At 36.6% G+C, this 27,339-nt stretch overlaps 2 protein-coding genes across 5 annotated transcripts in view; both read right to left on the bottom strand.

Annotated features, from left to right (window-relative positions):
- Window positions 1-918: 918 nt before the first annotated feature.
- Window positions 919-27,339, bottom strand: part of IPO11 (importin 11) — an 80,703-nt gene continuing 54,282 nt past the window's right edge. For all 3 annotated transcript variants that reach the window (XM_063422944.1, XM_063422945.1, XM_063422943.1), the window contains 3 exons: window positions 9,433-9,528; window positions 5,846-5,930; window positions 919-1,221 (listed from right to left, as the gene is read on the bottom strand). In XM_063422944.1, the coding sequence (XP_063279014.1) occupies window positions 1,057-1,221; window positions 5,846-5,930; window positions 9,433-9,528 (346 nt within the window). In that variant the 3' untranslated portion in view covers window positions 919-1,056. The remainder of the gene's footprint in view (window positions 1,222-5,845; window positions 5,931-9,432; window positions 9,529-27,339) is intronic.
- LRRC70 (leucine rich repeat containing 70) lies at window positions 15,898-19,154 on the bottom strand. Of its 2 annotated transcripts, none has more exons than XM_063422947.1 (2): window positions 18,937-19,154; window positions 15,898-18,434 (listed from the first exon to the last, which is right to left on the bottom strand). In XM_063422947.1, the coding sequence occupies exon 2, from the start codon at window positions 18,421-18,423 to the stop codon at window positions 16,507-16,509; it is 1,917 nt and encodes a 638-aa protein (XP_063279017.1). In that variant the 5' UTR covers window positions 18,424-18,434; window positions 18,937-19,154; the 3' UTR covers window positions 15,898-16,506. The 2 variants fall into 2 exon arrangements, with proteins under 2 accessions (XP_063279017.1, XP_063279018.1); XM_063422948.1 differs by having other exon boundaries at window positions 15,898-18,315.

The following is a 27,339-nucleotide window of genomic DNA, read 5'->3' as shown; positions in this document are numbered from 1 at the left end:
AGTTAATCTCAACTTTGAAGGTGGAAGATCGTAAAAGTACTTAAAACGAAAAATCTGAAAACAGAAATCAGTATCTTCTTCCCACTTCCTCCTGCAAGGTACAAAAGACAAAGGCACACAGAAAGGAGCAACTTTACCCTGCAGGTAACTAATAAATAATTAAAAGTAAGCCCCATGTTTGTAAATGATTGTTTTAACTGTGACCATTTGGGGTTAAATGTTTTAGCAACAATTCTGAAGTATCCTCATGACATGTCTGTACATGGTAATTTTAGGTAGTCCAAGTATGGCCACAAGTTAATTAGAATTAATTGCTCATGTACTTGTGGTGAGCTTCTCTGTATTATGACAGCTGAAAGGGAAATAGAAGCAACTCAATAAACTAATTTTTTGGTAAAAAAAATAAAGAAAACTTGGTGATAAAAATGAAAACTCACATCTTGAGATAAAAATACACACTAATGTTCTCTAACAATTCAAATACAATTTAGGTGTTACAATCAAAGCTTCTTTATCTCTGAGACAATTCAAATGGGAATTATCTTTCATGAAGGAATATTTCTGTTCCCAGTCTTACTGCTTTCCTAAATCCTTGTTTGTAAGGTTGAACATACAGTCTAAAAACCGCAAAAGAAAGGGAGAAAGATCTACAGTATTAAAAGAAGCAGTTCCTGATTCTGAATTATAGTGCTGAATTAACAGATGCTTCCCACTAATATACATTACTAAGTTCCTTCAGATCTCTGACTTTATGCCATACATTTGTGAACCAAAAACAGTCAAGGGTACCAAAAAATGGTGCTACCCCTAGGGCAGCATACACCATTGTTAGGAATCATGGCAATGTAAGCTTAATGATAAAACCCTTAATTAACACTTAATATTAAAAATAAAACAAAAGACCATTGTTTAAGAGCAACAGCAGAAACTTATTTTTATTCCTTTTCACAATTTATTTTCATCTTTCATTAGACTCATCCATACAAGACAGAAGGCTAGAGCTCTTTCATATTTTTGAAATAAAAATTTGACATAGAAAATCTTTTTTCTGCTTATTTAGAAGCCTTGTAAAAATTCTTGTAGCTGGGCAACTATTTCTGTATCCACCGTTTCCATGAGGGCGTGAAAACCTTGTTCTCCCAGTAATTCCTGCTGTGCCTTTAACTTCTCATAGATGAACTGCTGCAGTGACACAGTGTGAACTGGGTCCTTCAGTGCAAGCTGTGGAAAACATGTAAAAGAAAAATATATAATGCAATGGAAAATACTCTATGACTTACGCATTTTGATTATAACCTCAGCTCAAGAAAGAAATCTGCTTTTATTTTCTTTGTATGTACTTGCAAGGCAAGAGGAAACAGTTGTGCAAAACAAAGATCAAATTAAATATTACCAAGGCAAGTATCAGTTTAAAAGTATTTGAAACAGTGCCAAACTGTAAGTCTTACACTTTGCCCTAAGGTTTCATGCTTCTGTAAGGTAAAACAATTTCCAAGCTGCTTTATTAGTTACTGCTGAATGAGGTTCCTGTAACTCCTAAAAATCAGATCAGATCTTACCAAAGACTTGAGTGATGGCATGCACTATAGGCAGTTCCATTTTATTAGTAAGAAAATAAAACACCAAAAAAGTTGAACTTGTTTAGACTGTATAACAAACAAAGTGTCCATATGCATAAAGAACAGACACACTTCAGTACTGGTACCTATAAACCTCATAAATCCAGCTGGATTATACAATTTTCTTTTGGGCAGGGAAGGACAGGATATTTGTCACTGTTTTCCCACATTAGCTGCCTTTTAATGAAAGGAAGAATAGGTAAAAGAAGAGGCTACACTGACAGAGGATGTACTGCTGATTTCAGTGTCAGCAGACACATGGGCACAGTTTGGTACTCTGTAGGAGGGGTTTTTTTCAGTAAATGTAATTTGAATCTCTAGAATATAATAGACTTTTCTAACAAAATTTCTAAATCACAACTATTCTGATCAATACATGCCAAAGTTAGTGGCATTCTTTTCCTGCCTTGCCAAGCACAGGATCTACCAGTTTCTGACTGATTTGCATTTGTTCACTTAAAACTATAATTTGGAACATATAATGCATTTATAGCTAGTTTCTGTAAGTTCATAGCTCTGAATAGGTATGTATAAAATTACTCTAAGGAATTTTGCACAGAAAAACAGGTATTTAAATGGAAGTGTTCTCATCCTTGCGACTGACTAAAGTCATTCAATCATACCCTCCAAACTGCGACAGGGGAGAGAAAATACAATGAAAGGCTTATGGGCTGAGAACAGGGAGAGATCACTCACCGTTTTCTCACATGACCCAAACAGATTTGACTCAGAGAAATTATTTTACCACCAACCAGTTCAGAGTAGGGTAATCACAAATGAAACAAGCTTAAAACACCTTCCTCCCACCCCTTCCTTATTCCTGGGCTCAACTTTAACCGTAAATTCCCTACCTCCTCTGGAGCAGCTTGAGGGACAGGGGAATGGGGATTGCAGTCAGTTTATCACAGGATGTCTGTGGTGCTCCTTTGTCCTCACACTCTTACCCTGCTCCACCATGGAGCCCCATCCACAAGAGACACTACTCCATGAACTTCCCCCACATGAATATCCACGGGCTGCAGTCCTTCACTAACTCTTCCAGTGTGGATCCCTCTTTTGCCATAGAGGGCAGTCTTTCAGGAACAAGCAGTTCCAGCATGGGCTCCTCTCTCCATATGGCCACAGGTCCTGAGAGGAGCCTGCTCCAGTGTGGGCTTCCCACAGGGTCAGACTCCTTCGGGCATCCCTGCTCCAACATGGGCTGCAGGATCTCTGCATCCCCAGGGACCTCCCTGGGCTGCAGGGCACAGCTGCCTCACCATGGGCTGCAGGGGAACCCCAGCTCTGGCACCTGGAGCACCTTCTCCCCTTCCCTCCTCACTGACCTTGGTGTCTGCAGATTTGTTTGTCTGATGTATCTCCCTGCTCCCTGGCTGCCTCACCATTCAAGGCAGTAGCACTTGAAGCCATTAGATATTTCTGTAGTATGATTAATGTGTGCTGCTAGAAGCATCATCTACTGTCTGTGAGTCCAATGTGACTTAACAGTCTTCAGACTTAATTAAGGAGTTAATACACTAACTTGTTTTCATTCAGATAGTCACATCAAAAGTATTTCAAGAAAATGAAAGCATTTTCTGCAACAAGAAGTTGATTTTCTTTTGCCCTACTTTTTTGGAACTTGTATTCAGAACTAACAAAACAAATAAAATAGTTTGATATAATGAGTTTGTCAACAATATTTAACAGACAGCAGCTGCAGTCTTCACTGACTAAGCAAACAAGTAAGTTTGGAAGAACAGTAAGCATAGCTGGCGAAGGACTATATATTAAGTATGTATGCTGAGTATGTGTGTGTAGCCACACCTGTTTTATTGAAATGTTCCTGATTCTATTTTCCAGTTAAAAAACCCACTAGTAAATTCCAACAGCTTCTTAGTCAAAACAGCTACAGACAGGAAACAAAAATTTGACCAGTAACTACACACTACTGAAATGTGCTTTATGCTGCTCAGTGGAAACCTGGATTTGACTAGTTTTTCAATCTCTTTACTTTACAAACTGATCTTGGACTGGATACAGGTGCCCACCTTGAGGCCGGACTGAAGAAACTAGAAACTTCCACCTCACTGACTGTAAACATTGGCTTGAAGCAGACAAACAGAGGTTTTGCTGATTCCCTTTAGGTTGTTCTTGATTTTCTTATCACATTATGTATTTATTCCCTCTTTTACTTTACCAGTAGTATCAGCTACTATAGTTTTCTAAGTTTCGCGTGAGTGTGTGCACTTGTGCTCCCAACAGAGAGGAAGGAACTTCCATCACACATAGGAATGAGCCCAGGTAATGTTTTGTTTTTAACCCAGTTTCTAAAACAAAATGCTAGCTGTGTTTTCGAAGCCATGATTAACAATTCTGATTACTATCTGACAATTCTACCACTAGTGGCCTACCCAAAGGACCTGTACAATTTTGAAATAAATAGCCAAATGTCATGTCTCAATTTCTGCACCATCTGCAAAGCAATATATCAAGCTATTTCAGTTGGGATGGAGAATGGATTTTTAGCAAACATTCATAACAAATACAGTTCACTTGCTTTCACAGCTGCAAGAAATTACATTAAAAGGAGTAAGAATACAGTGTATACTAAAGTTAGCTGAAGAAATGACAGCGTAGAAGATTTAAGTCAGAAATATATCAGGAAAAATTAACTAAATATAAGAATGAGAAGACTAAAGTAGACAACTATTCTTACAAAGGCTTGAAAGGAGAAAAACAAAGGATTTCCATAATGCTTAGGAATCTAGAAAACACAGCAACCACAAAAATAGTTAAGTTTAAACTATGAGATTCAAAATGAAAATGAAGCTTTGATGTTCATATATGATAATTTATCCTCTGTAAACTTTTCAAGAAAACAAAGGCTGAAAATGTGTTTAATGTTAAAAAGTAGACAAGGAACAAATCTCAAGCAATTCCTTAGAGGAAGAAGTAAAGTGATATGCAAGGGAAGATATATGTAAGGGAAGATACATGCAGGGAAGTAAACTAGGACCTTTGATGTGGTTGTTAGTTTGGTGAAACTCCTCCTTATCAAAGCACATTTATCTTTACTCAAATGACCATTGATATACTGCATGTGACCCCAGAACAGTTCTCTCACTATGACTGTGTTTGTCAGCAACACGTTGGTGTGCTGTGTCATTTAATGAGACAGGGTAATTAAATCTGCCCTGCTTTTCATTTTGCCTGACATATCCACACTGAATGTAGTCCACTACAAATCTAAAAAGTCAAAATTCCTCAATATACATCCAAACTATTGAGGTAAACCTGCAACAGAAAAATTACAGTCTGACACAAAGCTACTAAAACCTTAGCCAGACAGCAATGTTGTCTGAGAGTACTCAAAACTAAGAACATAAAAGCATTGTAGATTTAAATTTACTTTGCTTATTAAATCTGATTAACAAACAAAACATGTCTCTCTCCCTGGTAATCTACAGACATATTGATCCCTACTGATAATGTTATATACATATATATCTATATTGAGAGATTATACAAAACCACTAAGAATAAATACTATCACTCTGCAACGAACAGCTAGAATTTAAGCCCACAAGCAAGAGGGAAATTTAACAGATTCTAGAGATGCTTTTAAGAGTAACAATTATAGAACTGTGTAATACACTTTTAAGGACCACGGAAAATCATATTTCAGCATTTTGTTTAAATCTGAAATTGCAAGTAGGAATTTCTCTTAAGGCATTTGTAATAGCAGAAAAATATGAAAAGGTTTTTCACTTTTTTAACAAGACATATATTATATTGCTTTTATAAATATATTCCTATATATTTATTAGTATATAAAAGAAAAGTTACACAAGCATACACTGGCTTGTTTGTAAGAGTTCTTTACACTAGAAAAAAATTCTATGCAGGCACATGAATTCTTTTAAATATGAGAAATTTGGCCTGCCATGATATTTCAATAAAGTTCAGCTCTCTGCTTTTTTTAGTAAATTCTGTCTATATTGTGTTAATATTGTAATGCCCAGATTTTGTGAACAGATGATGTTTATTTTGATAACAGTTACCAAGATGCAAAAGGCAAGCACAAGCATAAATGTTGTGATTGCAAGGTTTGCCATTAAATTTTCCTTTTTTGACTCAAAACATGAATTTTCCAAGACCAATAGATCAACCAAACCTAAAAAGAATTTAGTGTGACAGACGTGAAGCACATATAGAGAAGACTGAACAATATATCTAAAACTTACCATTTTTTTCCTTTTGTCTTGTTCTGTGGGAGGTTCCTCATCTTCTGTAGCCTTGGGCTCTTCAAAATGAGACATTAACATGCAGCTAAAAATAGGAATAAGAAGTTTTAACATATATTATCATTAGAAATTATTTTACAGCAGTTTTGACAACACAGAACAGAAACGGAGTTTGCTGAAAGTCAGGCAATCTAATCACAAGCAACTTTTTTCTGAGAACAGTGAATCTAATTAAGCCTGCATGCATGTTCTCTGTCACCTCTACCCATGTAACAATCTCAGCTATCCTCCATATTTTAGCTTAAGTTGTTGGTTAAAATGCATTTGTGTACACAGAAAACAGACTACGTGGTTTAAAAAAAAATAATATAGAAAAACCTACTGTTCCTTAAAAAAAACTTTGCACTCTTTTCAAGCAAGTGCAATACAAGCACTATATACTAAGTCAAAGTGGCACATATACAAAGAGTGCTAAGATGTCTCATGGCATTCATGTTTTTCTGTGAGAGCTCTGACAAAAGGAGCTGAAAACTAGTAAGGACAGTGCTATTGGATATACAATAAAACCTGTAAGATACTGAACAAAAGTTTTAAACTCATTTTTTGTTTTGATGAAACCATCAATTGGCAGGGACCCATATGTGCAAATTACAGCCATATTTTATTTTTGAAGTAAGTATAAAACAAGAAAATATGAAGGAAAAAAACAGTTTAAAAGTCAGAGGCTTTCCTGTCTGCTGAAATGGTTTGAATGGACTTTATAAAAACATTGATGAAAGCTATCCTATAGAAAACATATCTTTCATTCACTTTACATGCTCTGTGCTGAAACAATAAACAAATATTCCATTACTTTATCAAATATTTTCCTGGAATTTCTGCCTTAAAAACCAAAATGATTTTAAAAACACTCAGGGTGATGACAACTTGCCACCATGTATCAAGGATGATTTAAGACACGAAGGACACATAATTCACATATTACAAAGCACCAAGACAGATGCACATTATTGTTCATTTTCAGTTCTGCACTACTGGGGCATTTTTAATTCCTGCATTCCACTAGCATGTGAAGTGCTCCATTAACTAAGATGAATAACCCGTTTTAATGTTACTAAAATGAAAAAATGGTTGTGATTTTACGTGTTTTTATATGATTTCATACAAAAATGTTCAGACTTATTCTCTTTACATATTTAGTTTTCTATTAGCGTGTTTTAGAGCTGTATGAAACGCTTGCTAAACAGCATGGCAAGGAGGGTCAAATACTAACAGAAGCCATTTTTAATAAAGGGAGTAGCTATTTCAAAATAATACAGCAAAAATTGCTTATCTCATCTGCTCACAAATGGCTGCTTGCATCTCAGTTTATTAAAGGAAAAGGAGACAAAAATGTCAATTGTCAAAACACATAAGATTGAATTAACTTTTTCAGACCTTCATAAATTTTAGGTACCACAAAATACCAAACACAAGGAGAGGAGAGAATAAAAAAAAACCATAGAGATAAAACTGGGAAAAATCTGAGTATTGGTGAAGGAATTCTAGAGCAATGGAACGCTCCCCTTTCCAGAAAATTTGAGATTCATAAAGCTCTCTCATAATTATCACTACAATGTGAAATATGAACTCTAGCAAACCTTTGTATTGTAAGACAGGATAAACATTTCTACAACCTGAATAAAATTCAATATAAATCTAAAGAATGGCAAGGCTTTTACCACTTCCAAAATCTCACTGCTCTAACTGCAACAGTTTCTTTAAAATTCCAGTTTACTTGTATTCATTTAAAGTGGTTAAGCCACTGAAGCCATTGGCATTGTTTAACCTTTACAATCTCCCCTGTACATGTTTACCCCCTCTTCACTCTTCAGTGGCTCAAGTTCTATAGTGTTTCAGCTTTGATTTTCCTGTGTTAAACACACCCACAATTTTATTTCCTGCACTACAATAATGAGCTAATATGATAATCAGTGGACTACATATTATCTTTTTTCTGAACCATTTCAGAAAAGCCATTCTTCTTCAGCGTGGAGAGCCACAACAATGCACATGATTTCAGATGACTGCTCTCAACTTCCAGATGATGTCAAAATATACTATGCAAATGTCAAAATCTTTCAAACATCTTTTTCAAAACCTGTCAACATAAGTATGTCCTTGGTTCAGTATATAAAAAATATATGGTTCAGTATATATAAAATATATGGCTATATTTTATGAAGTAAAAGCAATGCCCAGAGTTTGGAAAAGTAGTGACAAGTTCTACAAGCCTTCAGGCATAAAATATGAAATGAACTAGGATGAAGTTTATTTGTTTCTCAGTGAGAATTCTTTTCAACAAGTGCTGGCAAAGCAACAGGTTTAGAAATAGAAGGGCTCTGCAACATTGTCTCCAACATTAAACATAACAGTGCCAGACATTGTGCATATTCCCAGACTTTGGAGCTACATCTTCTTTACTGACAGTTTGGTGGGAAGTACTTTGGCAGTACTTAGGCATAAGTACTTTTCTTAGTACGATTCTTAGTACGATTCTTAGGCATAGTTCAGGCTCAGTGTGAGTGTGGACTGTTCTCAGCATTCAGTTGAGTGCCTACTACCTGTTTTAAGTGGAGAAGAACTTAATAGATTGCATTCTGGCTGTTCTGTGCTGCCTGGTTTCAGTGGCAACAAACATCCCCTTAAGCAGTTAATTAATTAGCTCAGATACAATCTGTTCCACCACCAGGTAGTGATCTGAAAGAAAATGCTTGATTCTTAGCACCAGAGCATCAGTAAATTCTGTTATTAGCATGTAGTGTCTGTAAGAATATCCTGCAGAACACCTGCACTCTCCATTCTGAAAGTAAGTAATCATTACAGAGATAGAAATGACAGTAAGATGTTTGTCCAAAACATCTCTTACTATTCATTAGTTTTTTGGGTTTTTTTCCCCAGGTTTCATGGACTACAGCCAGTAATCAGGGAGCCATCAGGAGATGATTAGATGTGGTGCTGGGTGGCAGCGCACTCTGGACACCTCCAACCCCCTGTGGCATTCCTGCCACAAGCAAGCTCTTGCTCCTAGCTCTGGAACTGTCTTTTGAGATGTATCCTGTAGCAGTCCCTGTGTTACATGGAACAACAGGAGAACTGTCCCTGTGGGACACGCTTTCCCCTTCTCCAGGCTGTGAAATATTGCACACTAGGTAAACTCACACGAGGTTCATGTCACCTCAAAGAAACTCTGAAGGTACCTCTGAGCTAGGGTGGTCCCTATCAACACACAAGCTTGTTGTATCAAAACTTTAGATATAACAGTCAAGTAAGCAAAAAGCAAATCTAAGCATATGAGTATTTTAAGACGTCATTTAGTAGATAACTTAACGAACAATATAGAATTATACTGTCATTTTAAGCCCTCTTTCTCCACTGCAAGTATTTTCTTTTAAGACCAAGTCTCCTGTCTTCCTAAAACACTCACTCTTGAGAAAACAATTCTAACAAGCATGTCTTAACTGCCTACAGATTTTTCAAATGAAAACACTTCATATAAAACAGTACTGCTACTGTTAAACCCAGTTTAAATTAGATTTTCCGCTTACTCTTTGTATGTTCCTGTTTCAGAATCTTCAGTCATAACATCGTGCAGTCCTTCCACTGAAATGTTGATGATACCACAAAATTTATCTTGGATAACACTGCAAAAGAACAGAATTTATTTTGGATAACATTGGAAAAGAACAGGAAAGTGACTTAGCTAAAGGAACTGCACAGGAAATTTGCTCAGTTGTAGAGTACACTTACTGAGAGGTATTTTCCATGCTTACTGCTTAGCTGAGCATGCTATCAAGCAAGTAATTCAGTATTTATTTAATTACAAAAAGACTTCAAAATATACAAGAAACATTATTTTTAAATATTACAGAACTTAATGTGCCACTGAAAACCTAGAATTGCAAATGGAATAGAAGAAAATATACATTAGCACAGGAATCAAGAACTGAGTGGGAAGGGCATGCTCCTGCCAGCAGGGAAGAAAGTAGTGGCTTCTATTCCCAACACATTTACACCTTTTCTACCATCACTATTCAATGCATAAACCTACACAACCCCTTGAGCCATGGCTGCATGTAAAGAAGGTACACTCCCCTACTTACCTGTATTTCTTCACCCTCCTAGGTAGCCAACTCCCCAGAGTAGGTAGAAAAACCCTGCACCCAGTTCTGCAAAAATGTGACTTTCCTGACTGTACAGAGAAAGAGCAACAGGATTTACCTGTTTAAACACAGGCACCTTCTGCCATTTGACACATAAGGCTATTTAAGGCTAATGCAAAGGGCTCGTGGATACCACTTGGATGTTAAAAAACATGAGTATCTTTACTCAGCATGATCTGAAGGCGTGACTAGATAGGCCCACAACACCCAAAATTACACTTAACACATTAAAATTTGCCCCTGCCTTGAGAAAGGATGTGCCTGTACGGTAAGGGCATAAAAACACAATGTCCTCATGAAGGATAAAGTAGGTGCCACTAAATCCTAGTTAATGGAGAGCAGCCAACTGCTGCTTCTGCTCCATTTCCTGCTACTGTGGATCTAATGCCAGAGACATGCTATGGGAGAATCTGAGTTCTTGGACTCCTGCTCTGCAAAAGTGTGAAGACAAACTGGAAGTGAAAAGATGTTCATCTCAGGAATACCTCTAGCTACATGCAGCAAAGAAAGAGAAAGGACCTAACTGGTGATGGTAAACTACAACCCTTTTCCTGGGACTGCCACTGACCAAAGCACTTTATTGCTCTCTGTTTTGAATTTCAGTCTTAATTCTCCCTAAAGATGCTGCTGGTGCTGCTCCCTAAAAGGCAGAGGCAGACACATTCCATTTATTTACAGACAACAAACATGAAGTTTATATATTGTACTTGGATTGTATTTGACCATTGTTTTAACACAGACAGATCTATTTCCTAATATTCTTTCATTTAATTTTCTTATTTGGGATGAAAACTGAAGACATGGATGAACTGTAGCTCCTTATACAAAAACAACTGCTTTTGAAAAACTTCTTGTCAGATGCACAACAAAATTTTACACATATGATGAACAGCTAACAGATGACAAACAGCAATAGATGCCTTGGAAAAATGTTTGTCAAGTTAGAATACTAAGCATAGAAAATATTTATTTTATATTTGTTTTGATAAAGTTATAATTTCATTAATGAGCCTTTGTTTCAAAGGGATTTGGTTTTGTTCCCTTTTTTTAAATCCAGCTACTGTTGTATGCCAGAATCTGAAGTGTATTTTGTATCATCAGACTTGAAACTCCTGAATTCCACAAAATGAAAACTGACATAATTTTTACTGCCTGATTGCCAGCTATGTATTTAAAAGACACATTCATTTGTCAAAAGGCTTTCCCATCACATTCAGAACAGCAAAGCATTACATGCTGTGAGACTGAATCTCCTTGAGGTTCTGCAGACAGCAAGCAAACAACCTACTGACCTCACAGCACAGCTGAGAAAATGAACAGTGTCTCAGAACCTGCACAATGAGCCCTCTGAGACAGAGCAGGTTTCTTCACCAAGTCAGAGGTCCTGCCTAGCACACCTCTATTAAGACTCTTTTGCCTCATCCTTGTTTTTGAAACACATCTCCAGGAAAGTGCCATTAACATGGTTAGTATTTTCCAACATGAATAAGGTTAGTATTTTCCAACAAGCTGCCCTCAGATTAATATCAATAGTAGACACGGGGCAATCAATGGAAAATAAATATCAGCATTTTGAGCCCTGGAGAAATGAACTATGCCTTGTTCATACACACTATTTAATTAATAATACAGGATGCTGTCCAATACCTGTATTATTTCTTCCTTCCAAGTTGCATGGATCCCAAAATGGTTTGGGTTGAAAGGGACCTCTGACCCTCCTGTCATGGGCAGGTCACCTTCCAATGAACCAGGCTGCTCAAAGCCCCATCCAACCTGGCCTTAAAACACTTCAGGGATGGAGCATCCACAGCTCCTCTGGGAAACCCAGTGCCTCACCATCCTCACAGCAGAGAATTTCTTCCTACTATCTAATCAAAACCTACTCTCAGTTTTAAGCCATTCCCCCTTGTCCTATCAGTACAGTTTCTGATGAACAGTCCCTCTCTGGCTTCCCTGCAGGCTCCTTCAGATACTGGAGGGTTTAAGTCAGGTCTCCACACAACATTCTCTTCTCCAGGCTAAACAGCCACAACTTTCTTAGCCTGCCTTCATAGTGGAGGTGCTCCACTCCTCTTATCAACCTTGTGGCCTCTACCTGCTCCAGAGGTATCACATCCTTCTAATATTGAGAGCCCCAGAGCTGGATGCAGCACTCCAGCTGGGGTCTCATCAGCACAGAGGGGCAAAAACATTGTTCTTGATAGTTACTGCAGAAGCACACAGGGAAATCATTAATTTCTTGGAAAGGATATTCTTACTTTAATGAGTAAATGAGAAACAGTATTTCACTTCTTTCTTTAGTGGGAGATTCATGAGAGTTTTTGTTTGTTTTTTTTTTTTAAAGGAAAACAAATAATGTAGAACACCTTTCAAAATATAATTTGCCTACAGTTTTCAGTAAATATAATATCCTTTTTTTTTCCCCTCTTTCTTTTTCTTTCTTTTAAATGGGACATACAGTTTCTTTCCAACAAAGACCCACTAAAATATTTACCAAGTATGGAGCCATTAAACAGTGCAACTGTTTCTAGAACACAAGACACATGCTGGTGAAAAATAAAGATACCACAGACTCATGCTTTAAAAAAAGAAACCTCAGTTCAGTGGCAATATAGAATGCATCAGGACTTATTTTCATAGATAAGAAAGCAAGCTATGCCACTCAATGTAACACCTTTTCAAAGATACTAAAATTAGCCTGCTTATTTCATGAAATAATTAGAGAAGGCATATGAGCAGATGCAAAGACAAGTACTGTATTCAGATGAATTTTCAAAACAGAACAGTAAATAGATTTCATACTAAAATCTTAAACCTGGAGGAAGACACCGTTTAAGCATTCCCCTCCTTGAATTGCATACCATCCAGATCAGCAATGAAACAAACAAAAGCATCAGGCTATAACTGGTATATCTAACCAGTCTTCCTAGATTATTTGGACAAAACCTCTTTTGGTATGCAGCAAAAGGTGCACAACTAGGATCTAAAACACTCCAAAACCCCGTTTCAAAGATATAATGACTACATTTTTTTTTTTATTAGAGAAAGGATACTTTATGCTCCATGTTAATAAAATTCACCTTACCAATAAAGAAAACAAAATTTAGCATTCAGGGCAGCATGCATATGAATAACCTCAAAACTTCCATTTCAAAGTTTGCTAAAGTTTTTAGACAAAAGAATAAAAACTCTGCAAAGGACAAACCAGACCCTATCTGTTTTGAAAATAAAAAAGGTAGGTTTTTTTTTTTTTTCATTCTGTCTATATAATTTCTAATGCACAAAGCTATCTATACAACTTATTATCCTGATGTTTTATGTGAAAATTCCCAATTTTTACTAAAATTATACAGCCAACTACTATAGACAAAGCTCTGTCATCATGTTAAAATGTGTCTCGATGTATTTTTAGTGGTGTTTCAATAAAATGGACCCCATATCTACACTTTGAATATCCCTCAGAGAAGGACAAAAATCTATTAGAAAAATACTGCTTCAGAGATTAAAAGAAAGATAACATGTTCTGCTTTTCTACACTCACTAGGATGAAGCAATGAACACCAAGAAGAGTTTGATTTCAAGTCTTTACAAGTATATATATTGAGAAAGCTTAATTAACTCTTTATTCCTATCTCATTAGCCGAGAAAAGAGGTGGAATGGGACAAATAGAGATTACTCTGCACATACAGTGATGTAAATGATTCTTACACACACACCCCTTAGGAGCTGCACAGCTCCAGGGAGCTCCTAAAGCAGTGAAGCAGCAGCTAAGACAATCTTCCCAGGGAGTCCCATGACTGACCATAAACCTGATCTCCATGAAGCACCATTTTGCTTCATGAGGACAGAGTCAACTAAGCCCCCTAATGTATTCCCTAATGCTTTTAATAGACACATGAACCACATGTGTACATGAAAGGGTTGGTTTCCTGGTGTGAACATTTAAATACAAAAGATACTGACTGCTAAAGAAAGGCACTTCCCTCACAACTGCATAATAAATCTCTCAGTGCCTTGTTAGTCTAATCCCTGTGTTGGCAAGTTGGATATTAGAGGATGCCTCCACTCCAAAGGATGGCTTTCAATGGCTCTCATTCCCTGATGCACAAACTGCTGAAACACTAGTTTCCTTTCATGTTCCACCACTACAGATGGTGAGACTCATACCTGGCAAACGACTCCCACAGCAGCTTGGCAGTGAAAAAGATACAGAGAGAACCTCTCATGCCTTTCTGTAAAGAGCAGCTGTGGAAACCAGAGCCTAAAATAACAGAGCTGCTCCCTGCCAGATTTCTTTGAGAATTCAGAGTTAGGTTTATTCAGTTTTTAACCTTTGTGCACTACCAAAACTCCTCTGTAACAAAGGCATAGCAGCATTTCTAGCAAGAAAAACTTAACTAGTTTCCACTGCATTTGAAATCCATTATTTCTGAAGGTGTCCATGTAAAATTAAAAATTTAGAAAAACAGCACATGAAATTGCTGAACCTACTACAGTGCAATCACTGATTGTGCAGTTGTTACCAAGTGAAAAGAAAATCAGTATTTATCACATAAAATTATGTAGGAGAGATAGAAAGTAACAGAAATGGGTTACAGAAGAAGAAACTGCAGTGAATTAGCCTCTGAAAAAAAAGTGCATAAATTACAGCCAGAGTTTTCCCTTCTTAAAAGCATTTGGCCATTTTATTTACCATCTGATCTTAAGTTAGAAAATTAGTTTAAAAAATAGCTTCTACTCTAGCAATACTAAACAGTTTAAGCTTTTGTCCAAGAAGCTGAATTGTGTGTTCCCTAGAAGTGTTTACTCCATCATACAGTAAATTAAAGTCCAATACAGTATTATTTCATTACACTAAAAAAACCAATCAAGTCACACTTGCACATTCACACCCACTCAGTGCAGTCAAGATTTATGTATGTCCTAGTAGCAGATAACGCATTTTTCCCTTCTGGAAAAGAACTGCAGATGGACAAATGGGATGACTGGGACCTGCACAGGTTGGATACACACAGGAGTTACACCAGCAGGAAAGACAGGGGATAGAACAAGAATGCTGAGGGCACTTCTGGCTCAGCTGGAGAATGCTACAGGCTCCAGGCTGGAGCCTGGAACAGCAGCATACTTCTACACAATTTAAATCAACACCATGGAGGAAAGTCTATCTAAGCATTGTTCCCCACTTTTCCTTGAGGAAAATGGTCTAACTGTAAACTGTGTAAATTATAAACAACATGCCTGAAATCTCTAGGGCACAAGCCTGTAGAAGACAAACAGTATCTACAAGACTATGTCCCATTGGTTGAAAATTTCACAGCATTGGACTGTTTGAACATAGTTTTATGACTTTAAATTCCTGAATAAAGTCTGAATCATTGAAGCAACAAACAGAAAAACAAAAATCACAGAAATTCAGGTTGAAAGCAAAGCTACAACATACTAGACATAACCTGACAACAGGACACCAATACCTGAAATAGAAATAAAAAGTTAAATGCAAACTACATAGGAAAATATCCCTATTTTGAAGGTGACGCCTTCACTAAGAATATTTTGACCTGACACCTCCAAATATAAACCGAATATGTAAATGTTTTCAGCCATTAATTTAGCATTTGTATTTATGGTATAGTGTATTTCTTAAATTTGTACCTCTTACATAGCTAAAAAGTCCCTCAAAATATTACTACATAGATAACATAGGCCATGATCTTTTATTGACAAAAATTAACCAGCTCTATTACCTTAGACATAATAAATTTGGTCACTAAACTTTGGTAAATTTCAACAAATTTAGTTTTTCTGAACTCCAGTTTGAGATATTTAATGAAATGATACAGATACACACTAATAAAAAAGTTTTTTTAATATATTCTTTATACAGACTGAACACACAGCTTTGTATATTACAATATGCTATAGGCATGAATAGAATTTGTATTGTTTGAAATTCTTCTCTTAACAGTTTGAACATGCTAGTTGTAAAAGTGCTTTTTTCCACTGTGATTTATTTAATAGAGGAAGACTAGGAACTCTATTACAATAAACACATGAAAAAGTTTTCTGATTCCCCAAGATTTCTTGGCTTCGTGATTCTACTAAGAACTGATGTTTTACTTGCTTCACAATAGCTATGGAATTTCTATAGGAACTTACATCATTAAGTACTGCAAAATAAATTAAAGTGTACTTTATACTGCAGGTATACTGAAGTTTAGGTGAACAACTACTACAAACACAGACTGAGGTTAATAAACCTATCCATGCTAGATTGAAATGACATAATGAAATAATAAATTTCAAAACATTCAGTAAGCACATGGTGATGCAGAACTCAAATTGAGCCATTTTCCACAGTTCTATTAAGGACCTGATTTTAATTGGAGGAGGTATTTTTACAGAATCGAGTTTTTGATTTCTTGGCCTTTCATATCACAGTTAACACCAAATGAAGTAAGTTACAATGATGAATGTTCAAACAAGATGACCTGTGCCTGACTTTCTGATGCTGTTCGCTTGAGAAGCCTTATTTGGTCCAGTTCTGAATGCTCCACTGATTTCTGAGTTAGAGACTGCACTGAGTCAGTTATGTTGTATCTGCCAGGCTGATAAAAGCCATAATATTCTATACTCTTTTCCCCTGAGTTTTCCAGCACCTTTAGTTTCTGCCTAAACTGAATAATTTTACAGGTTAAGAACAGGATAACAGCACAAGCCAGAATGAAAAAGGCTAGTAAAATGTCAAAAGCTTGATTCAGCTTTTCAACCTGTTGTGTACAAATCAGGGTTGTTTGCAACGACACAGGAGCCGGATCTATTGTAAACAACTGTTCTTCCACACTTCTATTAGTAGGTACAGTTTCTGCTGGTATTTGCACTGGTGATGTTGGTAACACCGTAGCTGCCTGTGATGGCATTTCAACAGGGTATTCCTCGTAAGGCAGTGGGGTAGAAGACGTGGCTGTAGTTCCTTCCCAGAAAGCAATATACTTAGTTTCTGCAGTGACAAGCTGTTGCAAAGAGTTGTGCCTGTTCCCTTTATGCCAGGCCATCAACAGAGTGGTAGCACCGTGACGCGCCCCGGCAGGTCCCAGGGCAGGGCTGGGGCTGGCAGTGGGGCCAATGCAGTCTGAAAACCAAGCCCACTTCACATAATGCAAAGGTCTACCACGCATACTCTGGGGAGTCTGACAGTGGATTTTGGCAGAAACAGAAGATGATGTCAGCCAATTAAGTAACGCAAGCATTTTGCAGCTGCAGTTCCAAGGATTCGAATGTACCTGCAGATGAGTTAAAGATACTAAGGGTTTAAGCACTTCAGGTTGCAACTCTGTGATGTTATTAAATGCTAAACTGAGTACTTTAAGTGACTGTCCCATTTTTTCAAAGGTACCATTGCCGATACTGGCTATTTTATTTCTGTCTAGCTGTAGATACGTTAAATTGTTCAATAAGGTAAAAGTGCTGGAATTTATATTTTCTAAATCATTATAACTTAAGATTAGCTGGCTAAGGCTGTTTAATCCAAAAAATCCATTTACAGCAACACATTTTAGCTTGACATTTTTCAAAGACAGATATCTAAGCTTGTTAAGTCCCTTAAATGCAAAAGGCTGAATTGATCCAATGGGATTGTGAGACAAAGAAAGTCTTTCAAGATTTTTGAGCTTTCCAATAGCATTTGATGGCACAAGTGTTAAGTTGTTACCTTCAAGAAACAAATATGCAAGATTTTCAAGATGATGAAATGCCGAATCTGATATCCGTGAAATCTTATTATTTGCGAGGTTTAGCGTTTGGAGACTTATCATTCCCCAGAAAGTCCCACTTCCAAGGACACTGAGACGATTTCTTTGAAGTGTTAAATATCTAACAGAAAGAAGATCACTAAATAATCCTCTGGGAAGAAAAGCTATTTGATTATTCTGAAGGTATAAACAATGAAGATTGGAAAGGCCTTCAAAGATTCCTGGATCCAGGCGTTTAATATTATTGTTATTTAGATGCAAGTAGCACAGTCTGGGGAGTTCCACAAAAGCTTTTGGGTGTACATACAAAATACTGGAGTTATCCATGTAGAGTGCAGCAAGCTTCTGAAGGCCTCTCAGATCATTTGGAGTGACATGTGATATATTATTTCCACTGAGGTAAACAACAATTGTTGTTTTTGGAAGGTTCCAAGGGATGCTCGAAAGCCCTGCATTACGACAGCTGACTTGTCTCCCTGTGCAGAGCTGACAAGCAGATGGACAGCCAAAAGCCTCCTTCTGGAGCAGCAACAAAAGAAAACAATTAAATATATACAGGAACGCTCCTGAGCAGGGTGGAGAACTTTGCAGAACACACATATCCCTGTCTTTGGCCTCCTTACTCATCTCTGACTTCACTAGTAGAGATAAAAAGAAGTATATAAATATTATTAATTCAAGTATATTCATTTTATATGTATTAATTATTAATAATTATTTGAATCCATGTGTACAGTCTTAAAAATATTAGCATTGCTCTCAAGATTGGTATTTTACAAATTATTCCTTCATGCCAAACAAGCAGTTTAAAACTCCAACTTACTAACTGGACTACTCTGCAAAAAATTTTTCAAAGTAAATGGACAGTTAAATAAATATACTGCTAACAGACCCAGAAAATATTTAATTGGCTGTAGCATAAAAGCCTCTAAGCTGCCAAAATAACAGCTTCTATTTAATTAAAAATAATATATATTAACTACTTCTCATAGTTAACCATCACTAAGAAATGTTTCAAAAGCATTGAAGTAGAAATGCCAACGGTAAACAAGTTACCTACTACTGGCAGCTCACTTACAACTTGAATTTTACTTTTATAAACCTCAGTTACATTTAAAATAAATAGAAGCATTCACTTACCCCAAATCTGAAGCTCATTATTTCTGTTGCTGTTTGCAGTCCAATGGATATGTTATAAGCTGACCAACTACACTCATCTGTGAAACCTTCCTAGAGGCAGTAATTCTGTGTACTACAACGCTCACATTTTTGCCCCAGGGTTTGCAACAGTTTGCTCAGGAAACTAAGAAAGAAGTGCCTAAAGTCAGGTTGCCATGGATACAGGAAACCCTGGGACAGGAAGCCATTTTATCTGTGCTTCAGAAGTATTGTTGGAAAGGAAATCTCAAGGATTTGTTTCTAGAAAACCAAGAATTATCTTAGTCTGTAACTGCTGGGTTTGGCTTTGTTTTTATTTTAATCTGCTGATTTAACTAGGAGGGCTCAAAAGAGTATCTTAGGTGTAACTTTCAGAACAAAGCACAACTACTTGTAACAGCACTATTGCATTACCTGCAACACCCTTATCTTTCAGCCAGAACCTGAAATGCTTTATTAAATTGTTAGCAACACTTAACACTCTGTCTACAGAGCCAAACTGCTGCCACATGCAAAAACATTCCAGTGATCTGGCATAGAGAGAAAAGAACACGTGCTCTGGAGGGAAGAGCCCAGTGTCTCTGCCTTCTGGCAAGGCACAATGTGCCAGCAATCCCAGAGAAACCCATGAAATCTCAGGATATGAGACCCACATGATGTGGCACTTAGCTGCTATGTACTTGTATTTATGACCTGACCCAAGCATTTTGTTAAATCTCAGTTCAGGCCACTCTTTTTAAAGCAATTTTATCTACAGAGGACTATGAGATGGTTTCTGGTTCTGAGGGCCACACCTTTCATGCACAGCTTTAATTTCCTGCAGTGTCCCTGGTGCAGAGAAACACTACATGGGCTATAAATATCCCTCTTGCTGAGAGCCCGGAGATTACATCCTCAGCTTATGCATCACAGGGAAGAAATACTTTCAAAGCTCAGTCACACCATCAAAGGGGGAAAGGGGAGATTAAGCCTACAAACAGCAATGTAACTAAAACCCCATGATTTTGCTGCAACGAGACCTTCTGCTCAGCAAAAGAAACATGACAAAGCCCATCAGCAGCCACAGCCAGAAAAGAGGTGTAACAGCAGGAGAATCGAGTCCCTGCAGCTACAGTGATCTCACACAGGAAGCATGAGTTCACACAAAGGGGTGAAATGTAAACCAAATGTCTGTCTCTACATAATCCAGTATGAACTGCAGGACACACATGAGAAAGGGAAGCAGAACAGACAAGGACATGCTTTTGAAGAAGCTTTCTTCCAAACATCTAGTCTAAAATAAGAAATCAGGCAAGTAAAATTAGTCCGTGGGTCATTTTAGACAAAGTCTGTATCAGTTACAACCCAGAATTAGAACTGCATTTGTTTTTTTTCTGAGACCAATAGATCAACAGGAATACTAATTCTTCTTCAGATCTGAATATTTATTTTCACTCTTATATTTTTTCACAGTATTTAACATCATTGTTGATACAGAGAAAAGTAAATTAAAATGTCATGTCATTTACTTAAGGGGAAAACACTGTATAGTTCACAGAATATTGGTGAAGTATCCTGGATGTGAGGGACAGAACACTAAGAATAACAGAAAAAGATCATTAATACAGTTAGATGAGGGGAAAATCAGAGACTGGCCAAGAATGGAAAGTGACTTCAAACAGGAAATTTTTTTCTACCTAAACTTCACTACCTATAGTCTCTTTGTATTGAAACCTATATGTGTTAAAAAAAAAATCTTCCAAGGTATGCTGTATGAAACAACCTTTTACAGCTACAAGTAATACAATTAAAAAATGTTTTAGAAGGCAAATGTTCATAGAGCTCTCTTTTTGCAAAATGTCAGAAGCAACACGTTTTGAAAAACTAGAGAAATTAATGAAGTTCTATGGTATATCAGCATGAAAATTTAGAGGAACCAGTAGAGCAGTGGTAAGATATAAGAAAGCTGATGACCAACAAGTGGCTGAATATCTCGGCGGTCTTCCACTTAAAGTAATTTATCAATATTCACAAAATTTGTGCTTGAACCCTAGCTCCACTGTGGTTCTGAGCATACTGAGGACTCCTCTGATACTTGAATCCCATGCCCAAAATGGGGAAAAAAGTGTTAATCCACATCAGGCTCCTTCCATTCTACATTAGGAAATCTAGATAAAGTCCTGTTTTACACTTTGTCAATACTGCACCCGAAGGTGTGCAGATCTGACTGCAATGTAATTTAGAGTTATTATTTTATTAATACTACATATTGTTAAGGTATCTGAAAGCAGTATCTGTTAAGAACAAGACACAAAATTATGTGCCACATAACTGATACCGTTTGGGGAAAAACCATAAAAAAGACTGGCTGGGATACATGCGTAACTTGGATAAGCATTTCTCAAACTGGCTTGTATTTAAACAATATAATCCATTACTTTTTGAAAACTCTATAAAAAACCCAGAAAACACAAGCTTAAGCAGCTCTCATATTTTATTCACTATAAATTTTCTTCTGCCGTGAGAGAACTACTAGGTTTGTACCTGAATACAGCTTCACATGGTCACAGAGAAAAATATTTTTGAAACCACAAGTGAATTTTATCTTAATACACTAATATTGATGAAATTACTAATGCTACTCACTTTTTAACATTAAAATCTAGTTCAACAATGACTCCTTGTAAATACAAGCATGAAGCCTGAGTAAGAGCAATTTGTCAAATTGTGCATAAAATGATAGGTCAAAGTAATTGAAAGAACATACAGGCACTGCACCCATGTTATATGAAAGCCAATACAATGAGTATTAGGTGGCACAAACTAGTTATCCAAATCCCACTTATGTAGAGCAGAAAACGTGCAACAAGTTCAAAAACAGGGTCTACAGTCAATTTTTGCGAAGGCATTTCATTCTCATGATCACTACAAAATTATGATAAAATCCACAAAAGAGGACAACCAAATTTTTAGCACTGAAGTTATTTTTTTAAGCTTATAAGAGTGAAACTATTTATTGCCCTCCCATTGTGTATTAAGCCCTGCTCTTGCAGGGCTTCCTTCTACTTTGATTCTCCACAGATAGGCTATAGTACAGTTTATTTTTGCAAATACCTATTTTCTTCTGCCCATATTATCTCTAGATATGGCCACAAATCAAAGCAATCCAGGAACTAAACTGCTGCTTAGGTAGCCCAGACATCAACATTTAATTAACATCCAGTAGTCAGGTGAACTGTTGACACCTTATTAACTTATCAGATCCCAAAACAATTTTCTGTTTTTGTCATTATCTAGTTTACCTAAACATTTCTGATTGTCTACAATATTGCAGATTCCTTCTAATATTCAGTATTTCTGTGTCAGTAAGAATCCTGACTTGATGCTCCATTTACCGAAAATTTCTTTCCACAGTGTGAAAACTACAAAATTAATTTTATCCCATTGAGGATATGAAAATAAGTTTTCATCCTATAAATATAATTTGACCTTAGACTCCAGTAAAATAAAATGACAGAAAGCTCTCATGAAACCAAAGGCTCATTTTGAGAAACTATTAGAATTACGTTTCTTATCTTTATTCAGAAATCTAAGCTTCTATGGAGCAATCATTAAGCTTGTGAACAAAATAGTAACCAAAAAAAGGTTGGCCATGAATTTAAGGCACAGGTGTGATATGCTGACAATAACACTATAGCTTTAGCCTTTACTTTTCACTGCAATATTTAGTAATTCTATTCAAACTATAAAAGTATTAATGTACTCAGTATGAATGCAATTTAAACCAAAAGGTCCAAAGAACTCAAATTAATTTCCCAAATTTTAACTTCTAGAAATTTAATCAAAACTCAGTTGCAAAACCGCAGTCTGCCTGATAGTTTAGGAGACAGGATGGGCATACACCTGGCATTAGCAACTGACAGCTCCAAATATTTAACAGAAAGAGAAAACTTCAACAGCTCGTAACAAATACTACAGAGAATACCCACAAAAAAGGACAAAATTATTTCTTAAAAATACAGGCTTTCTTTATACTTAGGCATTTTTTTAATATCAAAACCTGATGTTTCATTTTAAACACTCATATCCCCATTAAATTGTTTGAATATAAAACATTATTTTTCAAGACAGTATTTATTTGCAGAAGGTCTTGAAGTGACATGGGTTGTGGTGCTTATCACTTCTGGTATCTTATCATAATAGTCTGGCACTGTTAAAGAAAATCACTGAAAAATCTGAGCTACTCTGGCAGTCTCAAATTTCATGGAGTATAGCACATAGAGATAAGCAGATGTACCAAAAAGGCTCAAACAAACCCAGGTGCAAAAACAGCTGTAAATCTATGTTTTGGGTTTGGGCTCTTTTTTTAACTGTTCTTACTATCTTGTGATTTTTACACATTTTTAGTAATATGCTATACTTCAGTCACTGTTTATTCAGTATCTAATTTACAAACATGTAAACCATACATTGCAATGAGTTTGAAGGAAGCTAGTTAGTCTTATGTTTTGCTGTCTTTTATATAATTAAAATCTTAAATTTTAAGATAAATTGCAATTAGAATAGTTTTAAGAAAGACTTCTGAAATATTTTATATAGGCCATAAACAAAAATAAGGTATCAGCAATAAAACCCTTAAGACTGTAGCTTACTTTTTTTGCAGCAGTTTAGATGCAATTAGTGACACAGCTCCTTGCTTTCACTTGGTACATTTTTCCTTGAAATCAAGGTTCAAGGGTCTTAGGGGAAAAGATAATATCCTCCACACCAGTCCACACTAGCAATCAAGTGTAAGAGAAAAATTGATGGAGACCGTGAACAAGGAAAGTTTAATGAGTGCATCCTTTTGCCAATGCCATAATGTGACATGCAATTAAAGAAGTTGGCAGTGCTCTGTGTAACCTTCTGAATTATGCAGACTCTGATAGTCAGACTAAGACCAAAGCCACATTTTTCACTCTTATCATTAAAACTGCACTGTTACCTGTCAGGCAAGCTAAATAAATCCAAGGCCAAACACTGATGACAACTGCAAAATCATAATTTAAAGAGCTCCTTTAAATGCTAAGAGTCTATTAGAGGCGTGGGTGAGCATACCTTCAACTAGAGGGATTAAAAAAATGGAGGGGAACATAAAATAGCTTCAGAGTATCATCCTTATGAAGAAAGGAGGATGTACAAGTAATTATATATGAAATTTTGATTTTATAAATGCAGACATAACTATCCTGAGGAGAACATGACATTTTATTAGGCACTTTCTTGCCATTTCCTAACATCACATATAGACAACTTTTTGAGAGGAAAATCAAAATTTCTAACTAAGTAACTTTACCAAATGACAGAAGCAAAACTCTGTAACAACCTAATGAAGATTTATAATTGCACACTGTAAGTACTTACAAAATGCCAATTACGTAACTGGCAGAAGTCATACTGGCTGATATACCAGACTTGATACACAGTGAGAAAAACCAGACATTCATCCACATAATGATTAGAAACCTGGAGAACCTCTTAACCCTTTCCCCACAATACATAAACATATTTGACTCAAAGGGGTAAAATGAAGACTACTCATGTACCACAAACCAAAATTAAGAAAGATAAATTAAAATACTTCATATTTTAAGCTCAGTAGAGTCTCTTCTACTTTATAATGGTACCACTCTACACAGGTAGGTCCACCAAAAATGAGCCTATCCTCAAGGACCACAATTAGTGGCCTGTTTTGGGAAGCACTGACTGAGTAAAAGTAAACTTGGCAATCTCCCATTCAAGAGTGACAGGTATAGCAGAAATAACACTCTCCTGCAGAAGGGGAATGCTTAGCTTTCAACATGCCAAATGCTACCTGTGGGTACACTTAGGTACCACCCCAAACTAGGCTTATCATTGACACTATGATCTTTCCAAAATCTGTTTCCATTTCCTTATTAGAGAATAAATGTTCCTATCACTCTTTAGCATCTTTCAGTGTTGTTTGTGTTCTACTAAAATACACACAACTGTAGGAATAGAAAAGGTCTCTACTAAATAAATCATTAGAAGTTTTCGATATCACCAGAGAAGAACATTCCAAAATACTGACATTATCCTGCAGTAAGCAAGCAGATATTTCCAGATAGACAGATAGACTGATAGGTAGACATGGGTAGGAAAAGGGGACATAGTACTATTTTAGCCACTTTGACATGAGGAACTACAAAGGATGCTGAAGAGCTCAAAATGCAGAACCCTAGATAGTGGTGGAGGCTCACACATTTTCCACACCAAATAAGAAGCAGAATGCTGCTACTGACCATATCCACTACCCTCCATTTTAGGGACCAAGGGCACATCCAATAAAACTCAGCTCAGTCATGAAGAGTACTCTTGCAGCTGTGTTCACAAACAAGCCATTTGTAAACAAGCACAAATATGACTGAACTATGACAGCAGAAAAATCACGACATTTGTGAATTTACTCATCCAGGTTGCTGTCACATCTCATGTCTCACATGTCTCAAATAAAATTTTCCACCAAAAAACTTCAAGTCCTTGCATGTTTTTCAAAAAGCCATTCCTGTTAGAGCTGCTGTGTGTCTATCCACACTTTCCTCATACTGAACATGGAAACACTAACTCCACAAGTGCATCCTTACTGCCTGAATGCTGCTGGTCCCCACTGTTATATACAACAACAATTTAGACTTCTGTCTTTAACCTATTTTATAAAATAGTAAGATTTTTTTAAATACATGAAGAAAATGCACATGGATGGATGAGTGATAAACAGGCAGTAAGAATACAAAATATAGAATATATTACCAATGCATACATCCATCAAGCACAAAAAAATGTTAACATTAATTGACCGCACTTGGATAGCAAAAGCAGACAATTACATAGCATTTAATTTGGGCAAACCTCTAAGTAATGCCAGGAAATTACTCTTCCGTGAAAAGGTGCTGCAACACACTAATCAGGAAAGCAGCAGTTATTGTTCTTTTTTTGATATGAATTTCTAACCACTAACACGACGTGCAGCTGTGGGAAGATAAACAGGATGCTAGATCGAAGGACATGCATGCATGATTAAAACACAGCACTACTGTTGATACCAAAAGCATGCCATTATGTCTGTCTCTGGATGTACTGTCCAGATGAGAAAATTAAAGTGTGGCTTACAATTTGTCACTTTAACCACTTATTCACACTAGTCAGCCCAAGAGCCACTGTGAACAACTCCTCTGCAGTGAATCCTGTCTTACCTGCTTTAATATCCTTCACTCATGACACTGGCAAAGGTACTGTACTTGAAACAGAAAATTATTTGTATCAAACTGATTTTAATTTAGCAATAATGGAAGTTTTACCTTCCATTTCCCCTAAATGCAAAAAGTCCCCTAAAATGCAAAAAGTCCAGAGTTCCACATACTTGTAATTATAAACCTGATCATTAACTAGAGAAACACTTAAAATCTATTAAGTAATACTATAGAGTTTACAGGGAGAATAAAAAAGGTCACTGTTTAATACTTTTTCCAACATTTTATATTTGTAAAACAACTCTGAGGGAATAATGAGAATGTTATCTTCATTTTCTCCCCACTATTTTTGTCTACTCCCTCTCTTTGCTCTCTAAAATAAACGAGTGCTTCAGCTATAGGCTAGAGGAAGCAAAGGAAAAAAAATCTCAGAAAGTGTTAGACATGGCACAGATGCCTGTTTTCCTTACAGCAGAACCTTGAAAACCTGAGCTTGCTACTGGTACCAATCCTGACCATCACAGAGCAGCAAGCTGAGGGAGGAATCCTACCCTCACCTTGGCCTTCCCAAGACAGCCCATCCACCATCCACAGAAGAAGAAATTCTGTTCTACCTCTGCAGTTGAGAAATCTTGAACTTACCTTGGATATCCAAAATAAAATCTAATCAGGAAGCCAGTTAGTGAGGCATTCCAACAGGAAAAATTACTTCAGCTTTTCTTGAAAACACTTAACATTAATCAAAAAGCTTTGTTTAAATACTGTATTCTATTTAAAACTGGGTTTTTTTGCTTCAACTTTAGAACAGACTTGTACAAGAAGCCTACAGATGCAGGATGCAGCAAGTATGGGTAGCATAATCCCTGAGATATAGCAAAACCAGAGTGACTCCCATTGTTCTAGTAAAAGAAACAATCAATTGACAGAATCCATTTCACACACTCTGTCTGAAGGTAAATTTGGCAGTCTATGAACTGTAGAAGTGAAATTTTCATAGCTTTGACATAAATATGTCCACTGAAGAGAGGCTATTTGTTTGAGAAGCAGCTTTCTTAAATGATATGAGTAACTGGAAAATAAAGCTGTCATTTGCACAAAGTTTTATTATGTTAAGGACTGCCAGAAATAATTGGCTTTTACAGCAGGAAATCTGGAA

This window comes from Prinia subflava, chromosome Z (assembly GCF_021018805.1).
Source record: "Prinia subflava isolate CZ2003 ecotype Zambia chromosome Z, Cam_Psub_1.2, whole genome shotgun sequence".
In the NCBI taxonomy this organism is placed as follows: Eukaryota; Metazoa; Chordata; class Aves; order Passeriformes; family Cisticolidae; genus Prinia; species Prinia subflava.
The sequence above is the reverse complement of the archived record's forward strand: the minus strand, read 5'-3'. Positions and strand labels throughout refer to the sequence as shown.